Source organism: Ischnura elegans, chromosome 4, assembly GCF_921293095.1.
Source record: "Ischnura elegans chromosome 4, ioIscEleg1.1, whole genome shotgun sequence".
Classification (NCBI taxonomy): Eukaryota; Metazoa; Arthropoda; class Insecta; order Odonata; family Coenagrionidae; genus Ischnura; species Ischnura elegans.
In genome coordinates, this window is record NC_060249.1 from 35,269,079 (window position 1) to 35,288,594 (window position 19,516).

The following is a 19,516-nucleotide window of genomic DNA, read 5'->3' on the forward strand; positions in this document are numbered from 1 at the left end:
TACGAAGTATGTACAGCTTCAACCAGCATTAACTGCAATACAAATATGTATTGACTGCACTTATTTTCAGTATAAGAATCTTGACACCTAAATGCAGTAAAATGTTGTATGTACCTGGCTAATGAGAAGAAACTTTTACTTTCATTTTTACACTTTGTCAGGCATTTCATGATATCTAGATTTCCATCATGAAAGGAGGCAGGCTTGACGGTAAGGTTTCAGTTAATGGTTGATAGTATTAATTTGGCAGACCATCAGGATAGATTCACTTCAAAATAAAGAGAAAAGAGGCTGATTGAGTTTGGCTAGAGACATCCAAAGAAGCGTAGCAGAATATGCAAGTGGGAAGGAGAAGAAAGCAACAAGAGGAGAATGGAAATAGACCAAGGGAAAGAACAAAGAGGAGATGGAAGTAGTGGTGAGACTGAGGGGCAACACCCCCTTGAGGAAAAATTGGAGGCAGGCCATAACCAACAATATCCCAAGAAATATGGAATAGTTGCTAATATTGTTAATACGACATACATACTACCACAAGCTTCCCAAATCCCAAGATTTGGTCCTGCATCAGTCATTGGATGAAAAGTCAAGGTGACAAGAGGTTTCCAAAGAGAAAAGATAGGAAAAAAATATGAGAAGCTGGGATGAGCACAGCAGAAAAAGAGAAAAAAGGAGGAGGATGTACATGGCTTGGGGTTGTGATTAGGGGGAACGGTTTTACCCCCCTTTTTGGAAAACTGCACAGTATTCAGACTAGAGACTTGCAAGAGAATGCAAAACCCTAAGTCTTCCTGTTCAGGCTATATTCCAATCTGAATTTGTGTTTGGAGCCACTGGCATTAAATGGATTCGTGACCATGGCTGTTTGCCCAACGTTCGCATTCCTAGATTGTGTTCAGCTCTCTGCTCTGCTGCAAACAACTCCTTCAGAAAGAAAGAGAATGTGGGGTCAGTAGTGGGTAGAGAGGCCTGTGAAGGCATTTTCTTCAGAGGACTGCTTGGCAGTCACTTGGCTGGCCGCCTCAGTTCGCCCCAAACCTCAGCATTTCGATCTCTGAGGCTGCAGAGGATTTTGGAAATGTGTATTCATGAAATACAGCAACGAATGCTCCCTCTCTCTCCACCACTCACAAAATCTCGCATGGTTAGTCTCAGAGCGTTTGCGATCATTATTGCTTGCAGGCCTCTACCTGTGATCCTCATCCGAGTAAACAGTCAACTCTGCCAAAGTATTCTCTTGTAATTTTGGTCCCTAGCTTAAATTCCTGATGTTGCTATCAATGCCAAGTTTTATCATTGTAAAATAATCAAAAGGGGAAAAATAATTTACCTCATGCATAATGCTCAACTCCTACCTTGCCTTGGCAAATTAAGTCCAACAATCTAAAAAAGGCCAACTTACCTCCCTCGTTCAATAATTTCTCCTTCACTCAGCACCAGAATCTGATCTGCATGGATTATTGTGGAAAGCCGATGAGCAACAATCAAGGTAGTACGGTTGTTGCATATGTGGTAAAGGGCAGCCTGCATAAAAGTGAAATAAAATAAACCATAACCACCAGAAAAAAAGAGATTGAATCAAATAAATAGCAGTTTTGCAAACAAACTAATAGCACGGAAGCTTCTGACTCTTAATTTTTCAAATTTATAGAAGACATCCATGATACTATATTCACACATTTTTTGTGATTAACCACACAATGAAAAGTATAACCATATGACTAATAAAATTACCATGCATTCACCTGAATAATAATTATCCCTCAAGAAAAATACTATTATATTATACATACTAATACCATTATATCCATGTTATTCTTTATCCCGAGATGCCTTCTTCCACAATTCTAGGTAAGGGCTAACAATCAAGGATGGAAAGTTCATGAAAAAAAAATTACTGTGACACTGAGCATTCCAAAGTTTCACTTAAACTTTTCCATAAATTAAAAATCCACCAAGCCCCACATTAATTTTCCCATTAATTCAGCCAGGGTAGGCAATAATTTTTTCCATGCACCTAGTCTTAACTAGTCGGGTCTTTCGGTTATCAATAAGTTTAACTGATGATTTTAAAATAAACTACAGCAATTGGCAAATTCTATCATTTATATGTATGTTTCCAGCAGTAGCTGCTAAAAGTTTCCAGGAGCTGAGGAGCAGTTCCACAGTACTTTACCTCTTCACTGTCCAGATACAGATCAGTTTGCATCCTTAAGAAAAAGTGCACTAAGAAAGTGATCAATGACCACAGAAATAACAAGTAAAATCTTGAAGAACTGCTAATTACATCAACAATAACAACAGACTCAGGTTTTACTAGGTGAAATTGTTTAATTTTGACAATAAAAGAACACACAAACTTGGTAATTTTCCACTCTTTAATCAAACTTAAACCAACCTAGATTTTGATGGGTAACAGTCATTTTTAAGGTACTGAACATCAGAAGTGTGCCAAATTATCAAACCCCACTGTAACTGGTATACATTTCAATACTTTGGTGGTGTTCAACACCTTGAAAATTATGGTTACGCATTGAAACCTAGGTCGGTGAGTTCAATTAAAGGGCGGAAAGCTACAAAAATTTGTACGTACTTCTCTCATCATACCTACTAACTAGTATTTTAAGACTGAGTAGTTACACATTTCATGGCCATTGGAACCAGAAATCTCTACCCGTATAGCCTCCTGCACCCTATCTCCCCTCCTAAACAGGTTTCTGAGAAATTCCAATAAAAATCAGCAGCACATTTTACCCAGCCCTTGCTCTGTGTGTTCCAAAATGTAAATCCTGGCAACAACCACAGTTGAAGCATGCTCCTTTGGCACAAAAAAAACTGATCAACTGAAAATGAATCAATCAGTAACCAATGAATCAGCAGCTTTTCGTATTCAGCTTGACCCTTTTTGTGCCACCGGGCTCTCATTGGCCCTCGCTGGTTGAGCGAAAACTGCCAGGGGCCGATTTATTGGCCAAACTTATTTGACATAAAAGGGTTCATACAGAAATTAATGAACATACCTGAATATTCCTCTCAGTCTGGGTATCTAAGGCACTAGTAGCTTCATCTAGGAGTATGAAATGAGGTGACTTCAAAATGGTTCTGGCAATTGCAACTCTTTGTTTTTCTCCACCGCTCAGTTTTAAGCCTCGCTCACCAACCTGTTTTCACGAGTTGAAACAAAATCAAATTTAAAAAAATTACAATGGCCACGTAATCACTGTAAATCAAATGAAGTAAATACTAACCACAGTATCGTATCCATTGGTAAATGTCAGGATTTGATTATGAATATCAGCATGCTTAGCTGCTTCGACCATCTCCTCATAAGAAGCATCCACCCTTCCATACTGTATGTTATATCTATGCAAAAAGAATTCTCTCATTACTACTCAATCATAAATTAGATGACATTGAAACAAGTGTAAATACAGCACGGAAAAATCTAAAAGAATACACTTCACTCAAAAACTAGATACAATCACTATGCTCTCCCAAAGGTGCTGAAATAATTCACTAGACAGTATATGAACATGAGTATCTATCACAAGAGTATCTACCACAAGAGTATCTACCACAAGAGTATCACTCAAAGTCTTACAATAGAAGATTCAATGAATTGTGGAAATTATAAGTTTGATGATGTGAGCTTGTTACAGCTATAACTCATAATAAAGCACCTCTTTTTTCATTTACAACAGCTTAAAAGATGAAATTTTTGAGTTAATTATACCTTGTTCGCGAACTGAAGGCGGCTGACCTTGAGCGTGCTCGCAACCCACCCACTCTTCTAGCCAATCACAGAAGAGCGACAGGAGAAAGTGTGCAAGAGCCCGCAGTCTCTCTCCGAACTCCGTTCCGTCCACTTCGCTCTCCAGCAGGCAGTGTTGCCAAGCGGAATCTTTGGAGATCGCCGAGCTTTCGCCCGAGAGCCTGTCGCCCGAGAGCCTTTCGCCCGAGAGCCTGTCGCCCGAGAGTATGCTGCCCCCGTAAGTACCGTTACTCCCAAGGCTGGCAACGCCGGTCGGCCGGATGGAGGGGAGCGGAGTGGAAAAGGGAAGGGGATGGAGGGGAACGGAGAGGTGGAAGGGGCAGCGCTTCCCATTGGCTACTTTCTATTTTCCACCCAGCCGCCTTCAGTTCGCGAACAAGGTATACTACAGTATAACCTCCATTCAAAGGATTTGTTGGGATGAAAAAAATAATGAGATCGTCACAGGAGGTTTTGGTACAAGAATGTGATATGCAGGTCACATCTTTATATGGAAATCCAAGCATTCCAAATGTTGTTTAATACAAGTCAAGTGAATTTCTAAATCTTGTATCATTCACCATGAAAAACTTCCCAATAGTGATTATAAAAAAATTCTATTATTTACCATCAACTGTGGTTATCACCACTTCCAATCGTCACATTTCTAATTAAAATAATTGCATCCTCATTGATTCAGCTTTTGCCTCATTACTTACTTAAGTTACAGTTTGAAATTAAAGGACCACCAAAATAAATACCTAAGGACTACTTATTTTCCTACTCCTCCATTATTTTATTAAATATTTAATGAATTTAATTCTTGGAGTGCAATAATTTAAGTCAATAGCAATTGATAGAGGATACTTATCTATCATGCTCATTCAGATTCATATAAAAAATTTTATAACATCAAGTCTTCTAGTACATGCACTCACGAAAATGGCAGTTGTGAGCAGCTCTTGTGAGTAGCAGCAATTCAATAGTAAATACACCGAAGGATGAAGTTCGCCATGAAAAAAATAATTGACTTAGCCGGGATTCAAACCCACATCTCCCGATTGCCAGATCGGGAGATCCGGGTTCGAATCCCAGCTAAGTCAAATATTTTTTCATCGCGAACTTCATCCTTTGGTGTATTTAACTTTGCACCCGTGCGCGTGACTGCGTACAAAGTCACTTGTTCCTACAGTGCTTTGAAATTCAATAGTAAATTGAATTCAATGAAAGTAGATTTATCCTTTCAATCTTTGCACAATAAGCCGTTCATGGAATAAGTTTTTCACAGTAGTATGTGGACAAAGTACCAGTATCTATGGGGGATCCATTAGAGATAATGCAGAGATATCAAAAATATGCACAACAAAAATAAAAAGAATGACAAGATGGAAAGACTTATAAGGACATAATGCTATTGAAAATAATTACAACACACATAAAAAATGTGATAAAGGAACTTACAAGATGGAATTATTAAAAAGCACAGTATCCTGCGGTACAACTCCAATAGATGCTCTCAACGAATTTTGAGTAACTGTTTTCACATTTTGGCCACCAACCAATATCGATCCTCCTTGAACGTCATAAAATCTGAAGAGTAACCGAATAATGGTGCTTTTCCCACTTCCAGATGGACCAACCTGAAACAGAGGATTATTAACAAAGTATTTAAAAGGTATGCGCACCATGTAAGAAATTAACTCAAACCTCTGAGATAACAGAAACTCCAAAGTCTGCCAGTCAAGCCCACAAACAATCTTCCTAACATATATGTATTCACTCACAAACATTTCAATTCCGAATACATATTAGTAAAATTTCTTTCTGTGAAAAAGTCTTAAATATTGACTTATGCAGCATGAAATAATTCATTTCACATCCTCAGGCAAGAAACACATTTCTGTAACTTAGTAAAAAAAGGTCTCTTGTCTAAACCAATTACCATTTAATGGGAAAACCTGAAGAAATGCCACCCCTAAATTAAACTGTAACACTGACGAAAACATTTTGTTAGTGCACATTTCAGCACCAAAAAGGACAAATAATGCCATATTATTTACATGTTAAAATCAAATGAACACCATAACAAGATGAAAGCTTGAGGTACTGATTAGTTGAAATTTTCTGAAAATAAGGTGAGCTTCAAAAACTCAGCATTCAGAAGACTTTCAAATCAACTAATTTTCAATTTAGAAATCCAGTTATTAAGACCACATGTCACTGCCAACATAATTTGCCTGCCTTTGCACCTGCATGAAATCAACGAGTAGAAATAAGTTTTAACAGGTACTTAAAATTAATTTTCCTTAACTAAGCAAATTTTAACTTATTTCCAAAGAAAACATAGGATTCTACTGAGTACGCTCACCCATATACATATTTATGTGCATACCCAGCCTTATCATACACAAAAAGATATACAACTATTGTACATATGTAGTACTTATAACTTAAGACATTTAAAATGTGTAGTTATTTTATGGACAAATGGGATGTTGTTTTTTGCAAAAGTGATGCTATTTTAGCCTGAAATCAGCATTAATTTAATCACAACATGATGGATGTTTATTAAATACCATCCTCTTCCGAGTATCGAATACCATTAACTAGGGTAAATTTAAGCAGAAAAACCGGCAGAAGGCTTGATGCATGTTAAATATTTTTCAAGGAAAAAATATAAAGGAGGAGTACTTCACCAGCTCCTCAGTTAAAATAAAATTAGGAAAAGACATTGTAATGTAAAATCAACAAATAGTAGCATTCATAACATGTTGATCAAATTTATTTAGAGTATTAAAGTCGAGTAAAAGGTGTCAATTTGGAACGTACTAAAGTATGAAGGTACGAAAGTTGAGGACCACCAGTATATGAAAAACATAAAAATTTCATTATTCAAGGAAATACCCGCAGAGTAGCCACTGGTTTAAATTAAATGGTGTCACCCACAAAATATCCGTTGCTAGTGAATATAGTTCATAGTGAACACAGTAGACTCTCATTAATACGAACAACGTTATTACGAAGTCCTCATTATTACAAAGCAAATCGTAGATCCCGGTGAGAAGGCCTATCCTATCTATAGTAAAAGACACGTTATTGGAGAATTTTCATTATTATGAAATTACTAACCTCAGTCCCAGTCCTGGCGGTTAAAAAATGAACTTTATTACCAAGTTCCACAAATAAGCAACGGCATTTAGGTGGATATACACTACACTACGTAATAAGGATGAGTCGGTTCTTAAATTTTTTCGGTTCTTGCTTCCGGTAAGGTTTTCCCAATCGGTTCTCGGTTCTTGATACTCGGTTCCAAGGATGAACTCTTATTTTCTGATTTAATCACAAATCTAAATGAACAACCGCAAGAAGTGAATGAAAACAATTTCACTAAAGACGTACATTAGCAAGAAAGCTCTGTAAAAAAAACTTAAGATCATCTGTATAATTTTATTTGTCAAGCAAAAAAGTTTAAATAACACATTGTTAAAGATTACATGATCCACCAGTATGTCACATTACACCAGGCAGCCACTGGTTCTTTTTCCAGCTTTTGATTCAACATTCAACGTTTTTACCCTATCTGGGTGTAATCTATTCTTTTTTGGCAGAAATATTGCCATGAACAGGTGTTCACTGAAAACAGTAGTGGTCGATGTTGATTTTGAAGGGCTGTGCAGAATATGCTAAGAGCACAGAATACATACTGCATATCATCAACATCAATAGGGAAACTCCCTCAACTTCTGACTACATCATCCGTCAATTTGTTGTAATTTCAGTCAGTTCAAAATACATGCTGTATTCTGCGATGTAGCTTAAATTGTTAGTGAAATTGCAAACTTATTTGCATGCTTCACTGTCACATTTATTATAACCTCAACAATAAGCTTCTCGACACGCTAGTACAGCAACACAGTAGATAAACTTGGCGGCCGAGAGTTAACGCAAAATTGTAATGCAGTGTTGCGTTCTGCAGGATAACCACACCTTTTGATGCCTCCCATAGTTTCATCAGCTTACGAACAAACTCTTGGAACACATCTTCCTCGTCTGTTGAAGAATTACTGTATATGTACATGATACAATCGTAAGACCAGTTTCAGACGATACGATTTCCCACTGACCGCCGTTCACGGCACAGCACACTGCGTTGCAGAGTCGTCTCCGGTCGTCTCATCTGAAAGCTGCCTGAATTTCACATGAATGGCTACCGAAGGCATTTCTCAAAGGGGACTCAATGTAGAAATGTCTATATTTCATGCTGTAGACAGCACATAGCCGGGCCAAATGGGTGCCGTGTCGTCAACGGCGCGATTCGACTCGTTTGAAGTCATCCATAGAGACCGATGGTAAGTTGAAAGAACAGTGCCGCGCCGTGGACGGCGGCAGGCAAAAAGTCAGCTCGTTTGAAAGCGGCCGCGGCTATGGAAATTTTATAATGTTGGCAAGTGCAACAAACTGACGAACCCTTAAATGCCGTTAGCGAGCAACTTTCAAAAGAAAAAAAACGAGGCAGCCATGCATTCGGAAAGTAATACGTATATGCATTTTTTAACCTCTTTTCACTTTTTGGTCTTAAATATGCTGCAGAACATTTCAGCTTTGAGCGCAAAATTCAAATCCTCTTGACCATTCTGAGCCGGTTACAAAGTACCGACTTCATGCAACCGGTTCTCGATACCTGTTCCACAGCCAAGAACTGGCGGTACCGAGGAGCGGGAACCGACTCATCTCTACTACGTAATAATCATTGCGCTATGTTTAAGTTCTCCTCATGTACTGAGACCAAGAGCATCAATTATGGTTCTTCCTTCAGTAGGAGATACTTCAGTTTGCACTCAACGAACTCCCAGTTTTTCGGTCCGGTGAACTTCGTAATACTGAGAGGCTACTGTACGCAGACAGAATCACTTGATATTGTGGATTCCTGAAGGTTACGGTTATTTCACCATGCATTATTAAAAATTTGAAAGGAAAACAAACCTCAGTTTCACAGAACAACATGGCTTGCAAAAGTTTTGAAATAATTTTCGAGGCAACAGCATAGACAGAAGAGTTGAAAATGATGAAAACAACATTTAAATAATTGAAATTCGTGACGAAAATGAAATATGCACATTCATTGGAAAACCTCAGACTTGGCTTTAAAAACTCACTTTATAGCTTTTGCAAACTTTACGCGTCCCTATTTATAATTTTTCATAGGTAAAGGAAGGTTTAAAGAAAACTGAGATGTTGACACTTACATTGACATCACCTATTTAGCAAACCTTCATAATTTTCAATCAATAAGTCAATACATACCAGGGCTACAGTCTTTCCATGGGGAACAGCAAATGAAATTGATTTGAGAACTGGTCTATCAGGTGAATAGCCAAAAGTAACAGAGCAGAACTCAATGTCAGCACCACCACCTCTAAACGTTGGTGATCGCAGCACTAATGGGCCAGCACCAGGCGCATCAACCACTTCTTTCTCTTCTCGCAGAAGATCAAACATATTTTCCATGTCAATGAAATTCCTCTGAATTACCCTGTGAATAAGACATACCAGAAAGGATAATTTAAAACCTGAACATTACAATCATAAAAAGCAAATGAAAAATTCATGAGTATATGAATAAAAATATCAAGAAATTTATAAACAGCCCAATGGTTATAACCAATATAAAAATTAAAAACTCGAAGTTAAAATAGGTTCAATTAGAAACATTCATGAGATATGAAGGAAGGCTATATAATATTAGATACAATAAATCACCTGTAATATGTTCCAAACCAGTTGAGAGGAACATACAGTTGCAAAATGTAAGATGAAAATAGAACATAATCTCCAACTGTCAGACCTTGCTTATCCACGACCATGTACACACACAAAAGAGACCCAGCCATTAAGCCTCCACTTACAACAAAGTTTTGGACTGTATTCAATAAGTTTAGGGTGGCAGAAGACTTCCATTCTTCTTTCTGAGGAAGTTAAAGAAAATATACCATGAGAGTGAAAATAAAACGTTTCAGAATAAATCATAAAAAAGGAGAAATGGAACAAGTAAAAATTTTCTAAAATTGAATATCGAACTTGAATAATAATATGCAGCATCAAAAACACAAAAGATGAAATATAACAAAATGGTCTCCTAATAATTTACTCAATGTACACAAATTTAGAAATAAAATTAATATAGGGCTTCTTGCAATAAGTAATTTCAATCATGCGAGCAAACAAAAAATATTTTCATTTGGTAATAACAGTACAGAACAAGTGCTTACCTGGAATTTGAAGATAGCTTCTCGATAGGCATCCACCTCATAAGCTTCTGCATTGTAGTATTTCACAGTCTCAAAGTTAAGGAGTGAATCTACACTACGAGCTTCTTTAGCATTGTCTGCTAAGTTCATGCTTCGAATGAACTTAGTTCGCCATTCTGTTACCCAAATAGTGACAACTGCAATAAAGAGATCAATAATATTAACAGGAGCTAGAGGTAGTTAAAATGCTGAGTAGAATAAAATGATAGAACATGTAGTAGCTAGATTGCAAGTACAAGTCTTCCACTCTGTGCGGGAAATTTTACAAAAAAATCAAAACCTTTTCCCTACTGGGAGGGGCAGAGCAGATTAAAGACCCTTGTAATCCCCTCCCAAACCTTTTCCCAAGAGCCTCCACAGAAGACCCAATCCACTAAGGGATGGATTAATGGCATTTCGGATTATTTGGATAAATTATTTTATTGCCCAAAACCTACAAACAAATATAATGTGAGGTGTGTCTGCACTTATTTGCTCTATTTGATACCGATCAGTGAGGGTATTGATTCACATTAACATTGGTTAAAACTTTTATGCATCTAATTCCTCGCATCCTATGCATTATATTGAGAGGACAATTGAAGGAAATGATACTACCTCAAGGGAATAGGATGCGAAAAGCTTAAACAAAGGAGGGAGGGACTAATTTGGGTATAAAGAGAGGGTTACCAATTGTCCCATTCATGAAACTTCCACATTTTTCCCGCACTCACTAGAGCACTCGTTCATGAAAGTTACCCACAGCTGAAGATTTAAAGTGAGGAGGGCAGCCATCTCATCCAATGGCAAAACTGAAAATATTGCAATTTTTAAGGAGCCTCTCTAATGAAAGTTTTTTAAGCCACAGCTAAACCATATTTTAAAATAATCGATGTATACTTAAAAGCCTCTTTTCTGCATGTATCAGACTTCAGATGCATTATCAATGAGAGGCATGTTATAATTCAACAAGACACCGTGAAAAGTAATGAACCATGGGAGACTTCTATTAAGGCAAGTACAGTAAATTTAGCATTAATGTACCACATTAAAACTTAAATCTAAACTAAAATTTTTATTACCAATGTAAAGAGTCATGGTGACCAATACAATCAGCCCAAATCTGTAGTCAAAGGCGGCCACAAAGTAAGCAACTGCTATAAGGATGTCCACCAGTGTAGGAAGAATGCTAAATAGTATTGAAGACAGGAGACTATTGGCACTATCTGTTCCTCTATTCATTACCCTCAAAACTTCCCCAGTTTTTCGACCCAAGTGCCACCTTAAGCTCAACCCATGGAGATGAGCAAACAGTTCAACCTGTAAAGAGCAAGGCAGACACATGTGTACTCACAACTTTCAATTACATTCCTTCCGTCACATATTTGAGGCAAATAAAAATTGCGATTGAAACTTCACTGGGACTATAATTGTGCTACAGAATATCAATCAGCGTTGAATTTACCTCAAAAGACAATGTTAACATGATTATTTCCATTATGTCATTTATTAGCGCAATGAATGACGCCAATTTTTATTTAAATAAACTCAGCACACCCAACACCAAAATGCCAAGGACAAAGGAGGAAAAATTGGAACCTGATAAATTACAACACATACAATTAAGTACTGCTATGCACATAGATATGCTGTTAGGCAAATTTGCAGTCTGGTGCCCACTATGGCCACTAATAGTTTAAATTCAAGATGCAGCATCTTTCCTAAGGAAGCAATAAAAGCCACACTCCACCCTGATGGCAACAGGGTTTAGAGATTTGCATTGCTCTCAAAATAAAGAGCCGAAGAATGACGTAAACAACCTCTACTGTGTGTGGAATCTATCATGTGAAAAAAGTACTTGTCTCCAGGATAGTTGTCACTCGGAACAAGTTAAGTCAAGGCACTCTGAAATGTTTGTGTGAAACATGTGCCTTTAATATTAAGCATTTTATTTTGTTTTCCTCCTCCTCATGCTCATTTTTAACATTATTGCTTTAGTTATTCTTACAAAAAAAATCAGTAAATACAGGAAATTTTGTTTTCCATACTGAAAATAAGGGTACGAGCAAACTTTCTTCCACATACATATTTACTAATTAAATCACTTGCTAAAATTTCCAAGTGTTGTGGTGTAATAAGAATGAGCAAAGAATTCAATAATGCTTTATGAGATCATTTATGGGTTGGTCACATGAGCTTAAATACTTAAAAGATTTTAATTAATTTAAAATTTTAATATTTATTATTATGTTAGACCATTTTCTTTTTTTGAGCAATTGAGAATTAATGTGAGGTGGAACTGCTTTCCCTCTGTGTTAGGGACACCAGTAAGTAAATAAATAAGCAGAATTTAATGGGCCTGACATGTTATTTGGCAAACTTTTCCAATGATCTATTATAAGGGTGTTACCTGGACAGCACGAGTGGTATATTGTTGAATTGATATCCAAAGGAATGTACGGAGATTATTAAGTACACCCATGCCTCCAGTTCCTCCTCCTTGAAGAAACTTGAAGGCAACAAACAAGAGCACAAAGTCCCATCGAAACACTGCATTCTCACCAATCATGCTGTCAACTGGAAAAAATACAGAAATGAGAAAATTATTCAGAAAAAAACACAGATTATTAATCATCTAGGACAAAAAAACCTTACCTATAGCTTTACTATAAATTGGAACATAAAGATTGATGACTCGCCCAAGAGCTAGCAGGCAAAAGCAAAATATGACACTCAACTGAAGGAGTGGAGATTTTTGAGGCCATAAGAAGGGAGCGAGAGTTTTCATTTTGGTGTAAAAATTTCTGAAAGTTGATCCACGTGCTTGCCCACTTTCTTCGTCAATTAGATCAGAATCCTAAAAGGAGAGAGAAACAAATTAACAGGATTAAATCACCACTATAAAATGATCCAAAAAAGTTTCCATTAACTGATTAAAAATTTGAAGAGTAAATATTGAACACGAAATGTACGAGGGCAATTTTATTCTACAAAGCAACAAAAATATTTACTTGTACTTGTGGTTAATGAGCAGCTCAAAGTAAGCTATAATGCTGATTCATATGGGATACCAATCTGTATATCCATAACTATCATGACTATGGATAAAAAATTTGGACCTTAATCAATAAAAATGAATTCCAGCATTTCCTAGGTTAACAAAGGATCAACTGATAAGAAAGAGTGCATGGCCTTTAGCTCTATTAACTCAATACCCACCTCTCCAGCGTTGTATGCTGTCGTCAATCCGGGGGCTTTTAGCCCTAACACAAATAATATGAGTGTTGAAAGATACCGCATAATGAAAAAAGCCATTTCCACTTTATCAGCAGTACTGAAAGAGATTCAGTTGGGTCTGTTAAGAAAATACTGGCCCAGTACTTACTTACTAACAATATAAGATATGAAATTTTACAGCAATTAGGATAGCTAAATTATTGGTTTACAATAAAGTACCATATCCTTGAAATACCCTCGCACAGTATTTGACAATTAAATGGCCTATAATGTTTGTCATACCATATTTTAGGAACTGCTCTTTTCACTGGACAGGGTCAATATGAACTGTTCATCAAAAGAAACAGTTCAACCCACCTTTAATTACAAAATCTATATAGAGTCAAGAGCTCTGAGGAGAGAGGAGCTCTGCATACTCACACTAATATTTTTTACCCTGACAAGAAGCCATGAGAAAATTCACAGGCAATTAAATACTTTCAAAAGAGTTACTTATATGTACTTCATTACATAATTTCAGGGGTGGTCAGAAATAATTGGGGGATCTAAGATGAAAAAACTTGGGTACAATTTTTTAATAGAACTGAAACTGCCTGCAAGGTCATGGTGGGACATCATAAGGCACCTGGACCCAAAATCCAGACCATTACTGAACAGAATATAGAGAGAATTGATGCAGCTAAAATAGTTACCTGGTCAAAAGAAACCACCATTCTTTCTCACGATTGAGGTTAAGGAATGAGAGATTCTCAGACACAAACAGAGCAGTCCAGAACACCAGCAATACAAGGCCATGACCTCTTGTTGGTACGGATGGCAACATATATCTTCTTTCAATTTTCATCAAGATTAATGACATGTTAAGAGAAACAACCCAAAGACAGGAGGTGAGAATCTATAAGAAAAAACAGAGAATAGATGCACTTGCTGAAAAAGGAGCACAGCACATATGGAGGATGGATATCACTCATTAATCCCAAATCTAGGGTAAGTACCAGGCATAGGTATCACGTTGTACATGGTCATCAGCAACATGTATTCATAACCAAATCAACTCTTCACCATAAAGCTTCTGATTACTCAAATTGACAATTATTCACAGTATTCTCCTACCTAACCAGTTTAAAAAATATTTCATAAGTAGGGACATGCAAAAGGTGGGGTTATTTTATAGCCAAAAGTGGTGTTATTTTTCTACAAAAGCGATGTTATTTTGCCCTGAAATCGGTGTTATTTTAATGGCAAAGTAATTTATGTTGATTGAGAGCCATCCTTCCAGTGGCCCACCCATTGCCCTAAATTTAGGATATTACTGATCGGGAATAATTAAAGCAATAATGTACATGGAGTATTGACTGAATTAACCTATTTTACATATTTATCCTTCGCGTATACATGTATCTAGCTTACATAGAGAGAAATTACTTTTAAATGTCTGTAATTTCAAATGAAATATTGCTATTGTGATCAAGTTGTCATCTTTTACATTTGTTCTCTTATCTGTTAACACAGTGCTATAGCAGGAATGAAATCTTTCTCAGTCCATGTTTGCAGAAGGGATCCAAATTGCTTAAAGGCACTTAGATGCAAACGATGTCTCAGACATTTGAGCTCCTGGATTGCTTTAATTACATCCACTGAACGGCGGTAATTTTGCTTTTGTAGTAGTTTCTGTAATTCTCCCAACCCCAACATCAACTTCTCTGTCTCCATTGATTCCAGGCCATGAATTTTTTGTTTTTAAGTCAGGGTTCATGTCTGTAGACGGAACTTCTTGGGGATCAAAAACTGAGATCTTTTCAAATACCTATTTTTCTGATTAGGTCTTCTACCATAAGAGAACTAAGTTTGGTTGACACTTTTTCAGCCATCTGCATAGGTATTGACTTTACAGCAGCTGCTTTAGAGGTTTTCATGTTTTGCAGATGTAATAAGTGGTTTTATCTAAAAAAAAAGTACTCTTTATGAATTTTCTCGAGGCTCATTTTTAACTTCCTTAACTCTTTCTAAATGGTGGAGTACTCTCCTTAACATGAATGCGGGACTGCACTCCATGAGACTCTTCGGTCCCCTCTGTATGGAGCATTTATGTTGGACATCTGTTGAAAGGTCTTGCAGATAATCAAACACTCTCAACACCAACCTTTTCTGATCCTTCCTAGTGGGCATTTTGCATTATCTTGGACTCTGAGAGTAGTTGGTCTCCCTCCTTTCGTGGTTTACAAGCCTACCAGCAGCATTGGTTCGCTCTCAACTCATGCTTTGTTTATGTGGATAGCTATATGGATGATTGTTGCTTGCACGTAAATTGCAGACTTTCAATTGAATTCCTCGATTTATTCTGAGAATTTTAAAATTTTGAATGAAGCTCTACCGTCAGCATTAACGAATTTAATGCCTTAACAATTTCCATGTTGATTTTATACTGAAATCGAGATATAAGTTAATATTTATGGTAGAATTTCGTTTAAAAATTTGTAAACGCTGCCAAAAGACAAAGAATTCAATTCTTCGTTTATATTTTCTGAGAAAGAACCATATATTTATTTCGCAAACTAACTGAATGAACAATTGTATGACTGCGGTCCCTTGCCACAAAGAGGGGTAATAAGAGACGAGGGTCTAGGTTCATGCTTCCGGATTTCGGAAGTTACAGATTTTGCCAGTCCATGGTGTTGGCCTGTGTTGGGTCCCGAAACTAAGACTTTGCGAACCCACGAATGTCATAAAAGGAGGAGAGCAAGGAAACGTATTTTCGGCATTAGGCCTGCGTAGGAAAATCTCAGACGAAAATTTTCGCCATTCGTCTCTCGGGTCAAGAAACGTCCTGCCGCATATTTTCGTCATTATTAGCGAAAGGGTTAACTCTTTATAGAATGTGAGTATTTGGATAGTTTGAACCCTCCAGTAATTTTATTAAGTCAACCATCAGATTCCCATGGCATTTTTGCTACTTTGTAGACATCGTGAATTCGGTTTAGACATCCTCCGGACAAACAAGTCGCCTTATTTCCTCGAGGGTGTTTCTTTGTGGAAACCATGAATTTTCTCCAATTCATGGGCGATTTTCACCAACTCAGACGCGAATTTCATCGTTTTTTCCTTCTGCTCTGCATGAAATTGTTTTTCGATGCGTAAATTTAAGCCGTAATTTTTTCACGGCATTGGCCGCTCACAGACGCGACTAATTTCCGCTGGCCGCTGTTCCCGCCACAGCGCCGTGAAATCCAGAGAGTCGTCTTGTCGGAAAGTGGCCTGAATTTTACGGCGCTGTGCAGGGAACGGCGGCCGGCGATAAGTCGTTTTGGCACAAAGCTGCCACAATGTAGCTCCGTGTGTATTTCACGGAATAGACGGCTAACAGCCACTTTTTGCCGCTTTCAGACTTTTGCTTTGCTCCGGCCGTCGTCAACGGCACGGCACTGTGCTTTCAAATAACCATTGGTCTCAATGCATGTCTTCAAGCGAGTCGAATCGCGCAGTTGACGGCACGGCGTTGTTGACGGTCAGCAAGGCAAGGCTCAATCCGGCCCGGCGGTGCGCCGTTTATGCCGTGAAATACACATGGTGCTGCCTTGAGGCTACTTTCAAACGCGACGACTTTTCGCCGGCCGCCGTTCACGGCACGGTTCCGTGAAATTCAGGCCACTTTCAAACGAGACATTCACGGCGCTGTGCCGTGAACGGCGGCCCATGGAAATTCGTCGCGTCGGAAAGCGGCCAATGCAGTGAAAAAATTACGGCTTAAATGTACGTCTCGAAAAATAATTTCGTGGGAGGAGCATGAGCAGAAGAAAAAAATGGTGAAAATCGCGTCTGAGTTAGTGAAAATCGCCCATGAATTGGAGAAAATCGCAATTAACACGAAATTCGCGTATTCGCGGGAAAACCCCGGAAATCGCGTATTTCACGGGAAAATCCCGGAATTCGCGTTAAAATTCGCGTTATCGCATTTGCGACTTTTGCATGTCCCTATTCATAAGTGATAATCGAAATTCTATGAACAATGAATGCTACAATCACCTACAGTTGTTATGAGAAATATTTGACATCCTAAGAAGTTAAGTTAAATGTCATAACTGCACCTTGTCTTTATTTTGTGATCAATGCTATTCAATTATGCATGCATTCATTGGCACTAATATTCAAGTTTCCCACATAGGACTTAAAAATATTGGCGGCTCTGAAACTAGAATTTTTCTGTTTAATAAGTCTATACAAAGACATAGAGGAAAAGACTCAATGTATGCACACAAGCAGCTTTCAGACAGTTCACCTTTTGATCATGCACCATGCCTGGTGTGCTGTCAAAAATTGACAGCACAGCTTGGAGCTGTTATGCATATCATAAGGCAAAAGTCTAAGTGCCTTCCATGTCACGGTTCAAATGTACATGTATAACAAATATACAATCCGTAAAGTCCATAGCAGATGGCAAAAAGTCAGATCTTCTGAAAGCAGCCTAAAGGAATTAGAAAATTTTGGCAATTATTTGCCATTCTAATCAGTAAAAGATAACATTCATTTTTTACCATACAGATATTGCACTTTTATTAGCTTCTTCATATTGCTGAGAGCTATTTCATGAGCCTCAGCAGAAGACACAACAAATGACTTCTCACCGCTATCAAAAAAGGTTGATGACCTCAATGAAATCATGCTAATAACTAATTCATCTCAGTCAATGCAAGACTTGGAATGCTTATTTTTCAGGAAACCTGTGACATTTTTCCTAAAATAATGCCAGAGTACACTTCATATCTCAACTGGCATAAACATATTTTGGCTAAGCTATTATACCTTTGATACACGTAGTTCATATAGATCTGAGTCCACAGAGTAGGCATATAACTTAATCCTTTTCCAAATCAGCATGGCAAAACAATGCATGGAGGGAAATTTATAGAGAGAACTACGCTTGTGTAATGCATATTACCAAAACCAAATTTTTTATAAGTATATGACCTGAACCAAAACAAGATCAAACAAAGATACCACTAACTTTAAAATTCAATGTCCATGATAGTATGATGTGAGAGGAAATAAAAGCATGTGATGAGAACCAATTTCTGCCAATTTACAGTGACTCAGTTACAAACATGAAATATAAAGGTAAACAATCAATAAAAACAAAGAGTACAGGGTAAAAATAGTAAAGAAAACAAATACATGACGTGGAATGGGTGGTATAGAAAGAGGTTTATTTATCCACCGGAAAATGGGACATGTTCAGATTGATAAAAGAGCAAAATGGCAGAAAAAACAAATCCATATCATCCAGCAATGAATTCGGCAGGAATGAAAGGTGGTGGTGGAGTGAGCGTTTGACGAGAGAGAGTCTAAGGATAGTCATATGAAGTAAGGAATGTGTACATGTGGATTGACTAGGGACTCTGAAATTAATAAAGGAAAGTAAATGAGGACAATCAATGTATGAGTTAGAACATTGTAAATAAAAGTTAAATCTGTTTAAACTCTTTGATGGCAGGGATTGACAGAGAAGATAGGATCGAGCTAGAAGGCATGTTACAGAAGTTGGGAAGTCTATTTTTCACAATTCTGGCAAAGAATCTAGTTATACAGTACTGTTAAGAGAAGTAACATTGGAGGGAGCTAAGATGGACCATATGGGAGAGCAATATCCTGTGATTGAAAGGATAAATGCTGTGAAGTATGACTTAAGATCTTAAGGATTATTTATTTTTATGTAGCGGGTAGAGGAAACCTAATAGAGACGTAGCTTTGCTTTTGATTGAATGAATATGATCCAAGAAGTTAAGTTTACTGTCAGCTAAAACACCTAAATCCTTCACAGCCGAAACACATAGAAGAGGCTCAGAGTTGATAGAATGGTGAAATGCAATAGGGGATTTTTTAAGAGGAATGGAAATGGAATTGCATATCCTGGAAAGTTGAACTTCCAAGTATTGCAATCAAATCTAAGGCATTTTGAAGCACTTTGCAGTTCAAGGTAGTGTTAATTTATCTGAATATTTTACAGTAGTCTAAGAACAACCCATTGAATTTTATTGCTAAGAAAGGATAAAATGAGATCAAGAAAACTGCCGTGTACGTTGACTAAGCTTCACTTCCTCACTACCTCAAAAGATAGGTGAAAGATGTATGGTCAATAGAGCCAAAAACTCTGGAAAAATCAAGATATGTGGCACTGAGTTAAGTATTTTTTGCTCTTGAGATGACAGCATGATGATGGAAGACAGCTATGATAGTCAGACAAGAA

General features: G+C 37.5%; 1 protein-coding gene across 1 annotated transcript in view; it reads right to left on the reverse strand.

Annotated features, from left to right (window-relative positions):
• LOC124157264 (ATP-binding cassette sub-family B member 6) overlaps positions 1–19,516 on the reverse strand; it is a 30,732-nt gene that overhangs the window by 3,356 nt on the left and 7,860 nt on the right. The window contains exons 4-15 of the mRNA XM_046531835.1: positions 13,968–14,170; positions 13,258–13,372; positions 12,694–12,895; positions 12,449–12,615; positions 11,121–11,358; positions 10,021–10,196; positions 9,512–9,717; positions 9,056–9,284; positions 5,213–5,391; positions 3,249–3,363; positions 3,021–3,161; positions 1,403–1,524 (exon numbers count right to left, since the gene is read on the reverse strand). Of these exons, the coding sequence (XP_046387791.1) occupies positions 1,403–1,524; positions 3,021–3,161; positions 3,249–3,363; positions 5,213–5,391; positions 9,056–9,284; positions 9,512–9,717; positions 10,021–10,196; positions 11,121–11,358; positions 12,449–12,615; positions 12,694–12,895; positions 13,258–13,372; positions 13,968–14,170 (2,093 nt within the window). The remainder of the gene's footprint in view (positions 1–1,402; positions 1,525–3,020; positions 3,162–3,248; positions 3,364–5,212; positions 5,392–9,055; positions 9,285–9,511; positions 9,718–10,020; positions 10,197–11,120; positions 11,359–12,448; positions 12,616–12,693; positions 12,896–13,257; positions 13,373–13,967; positions 14,171–19,516) is intronic.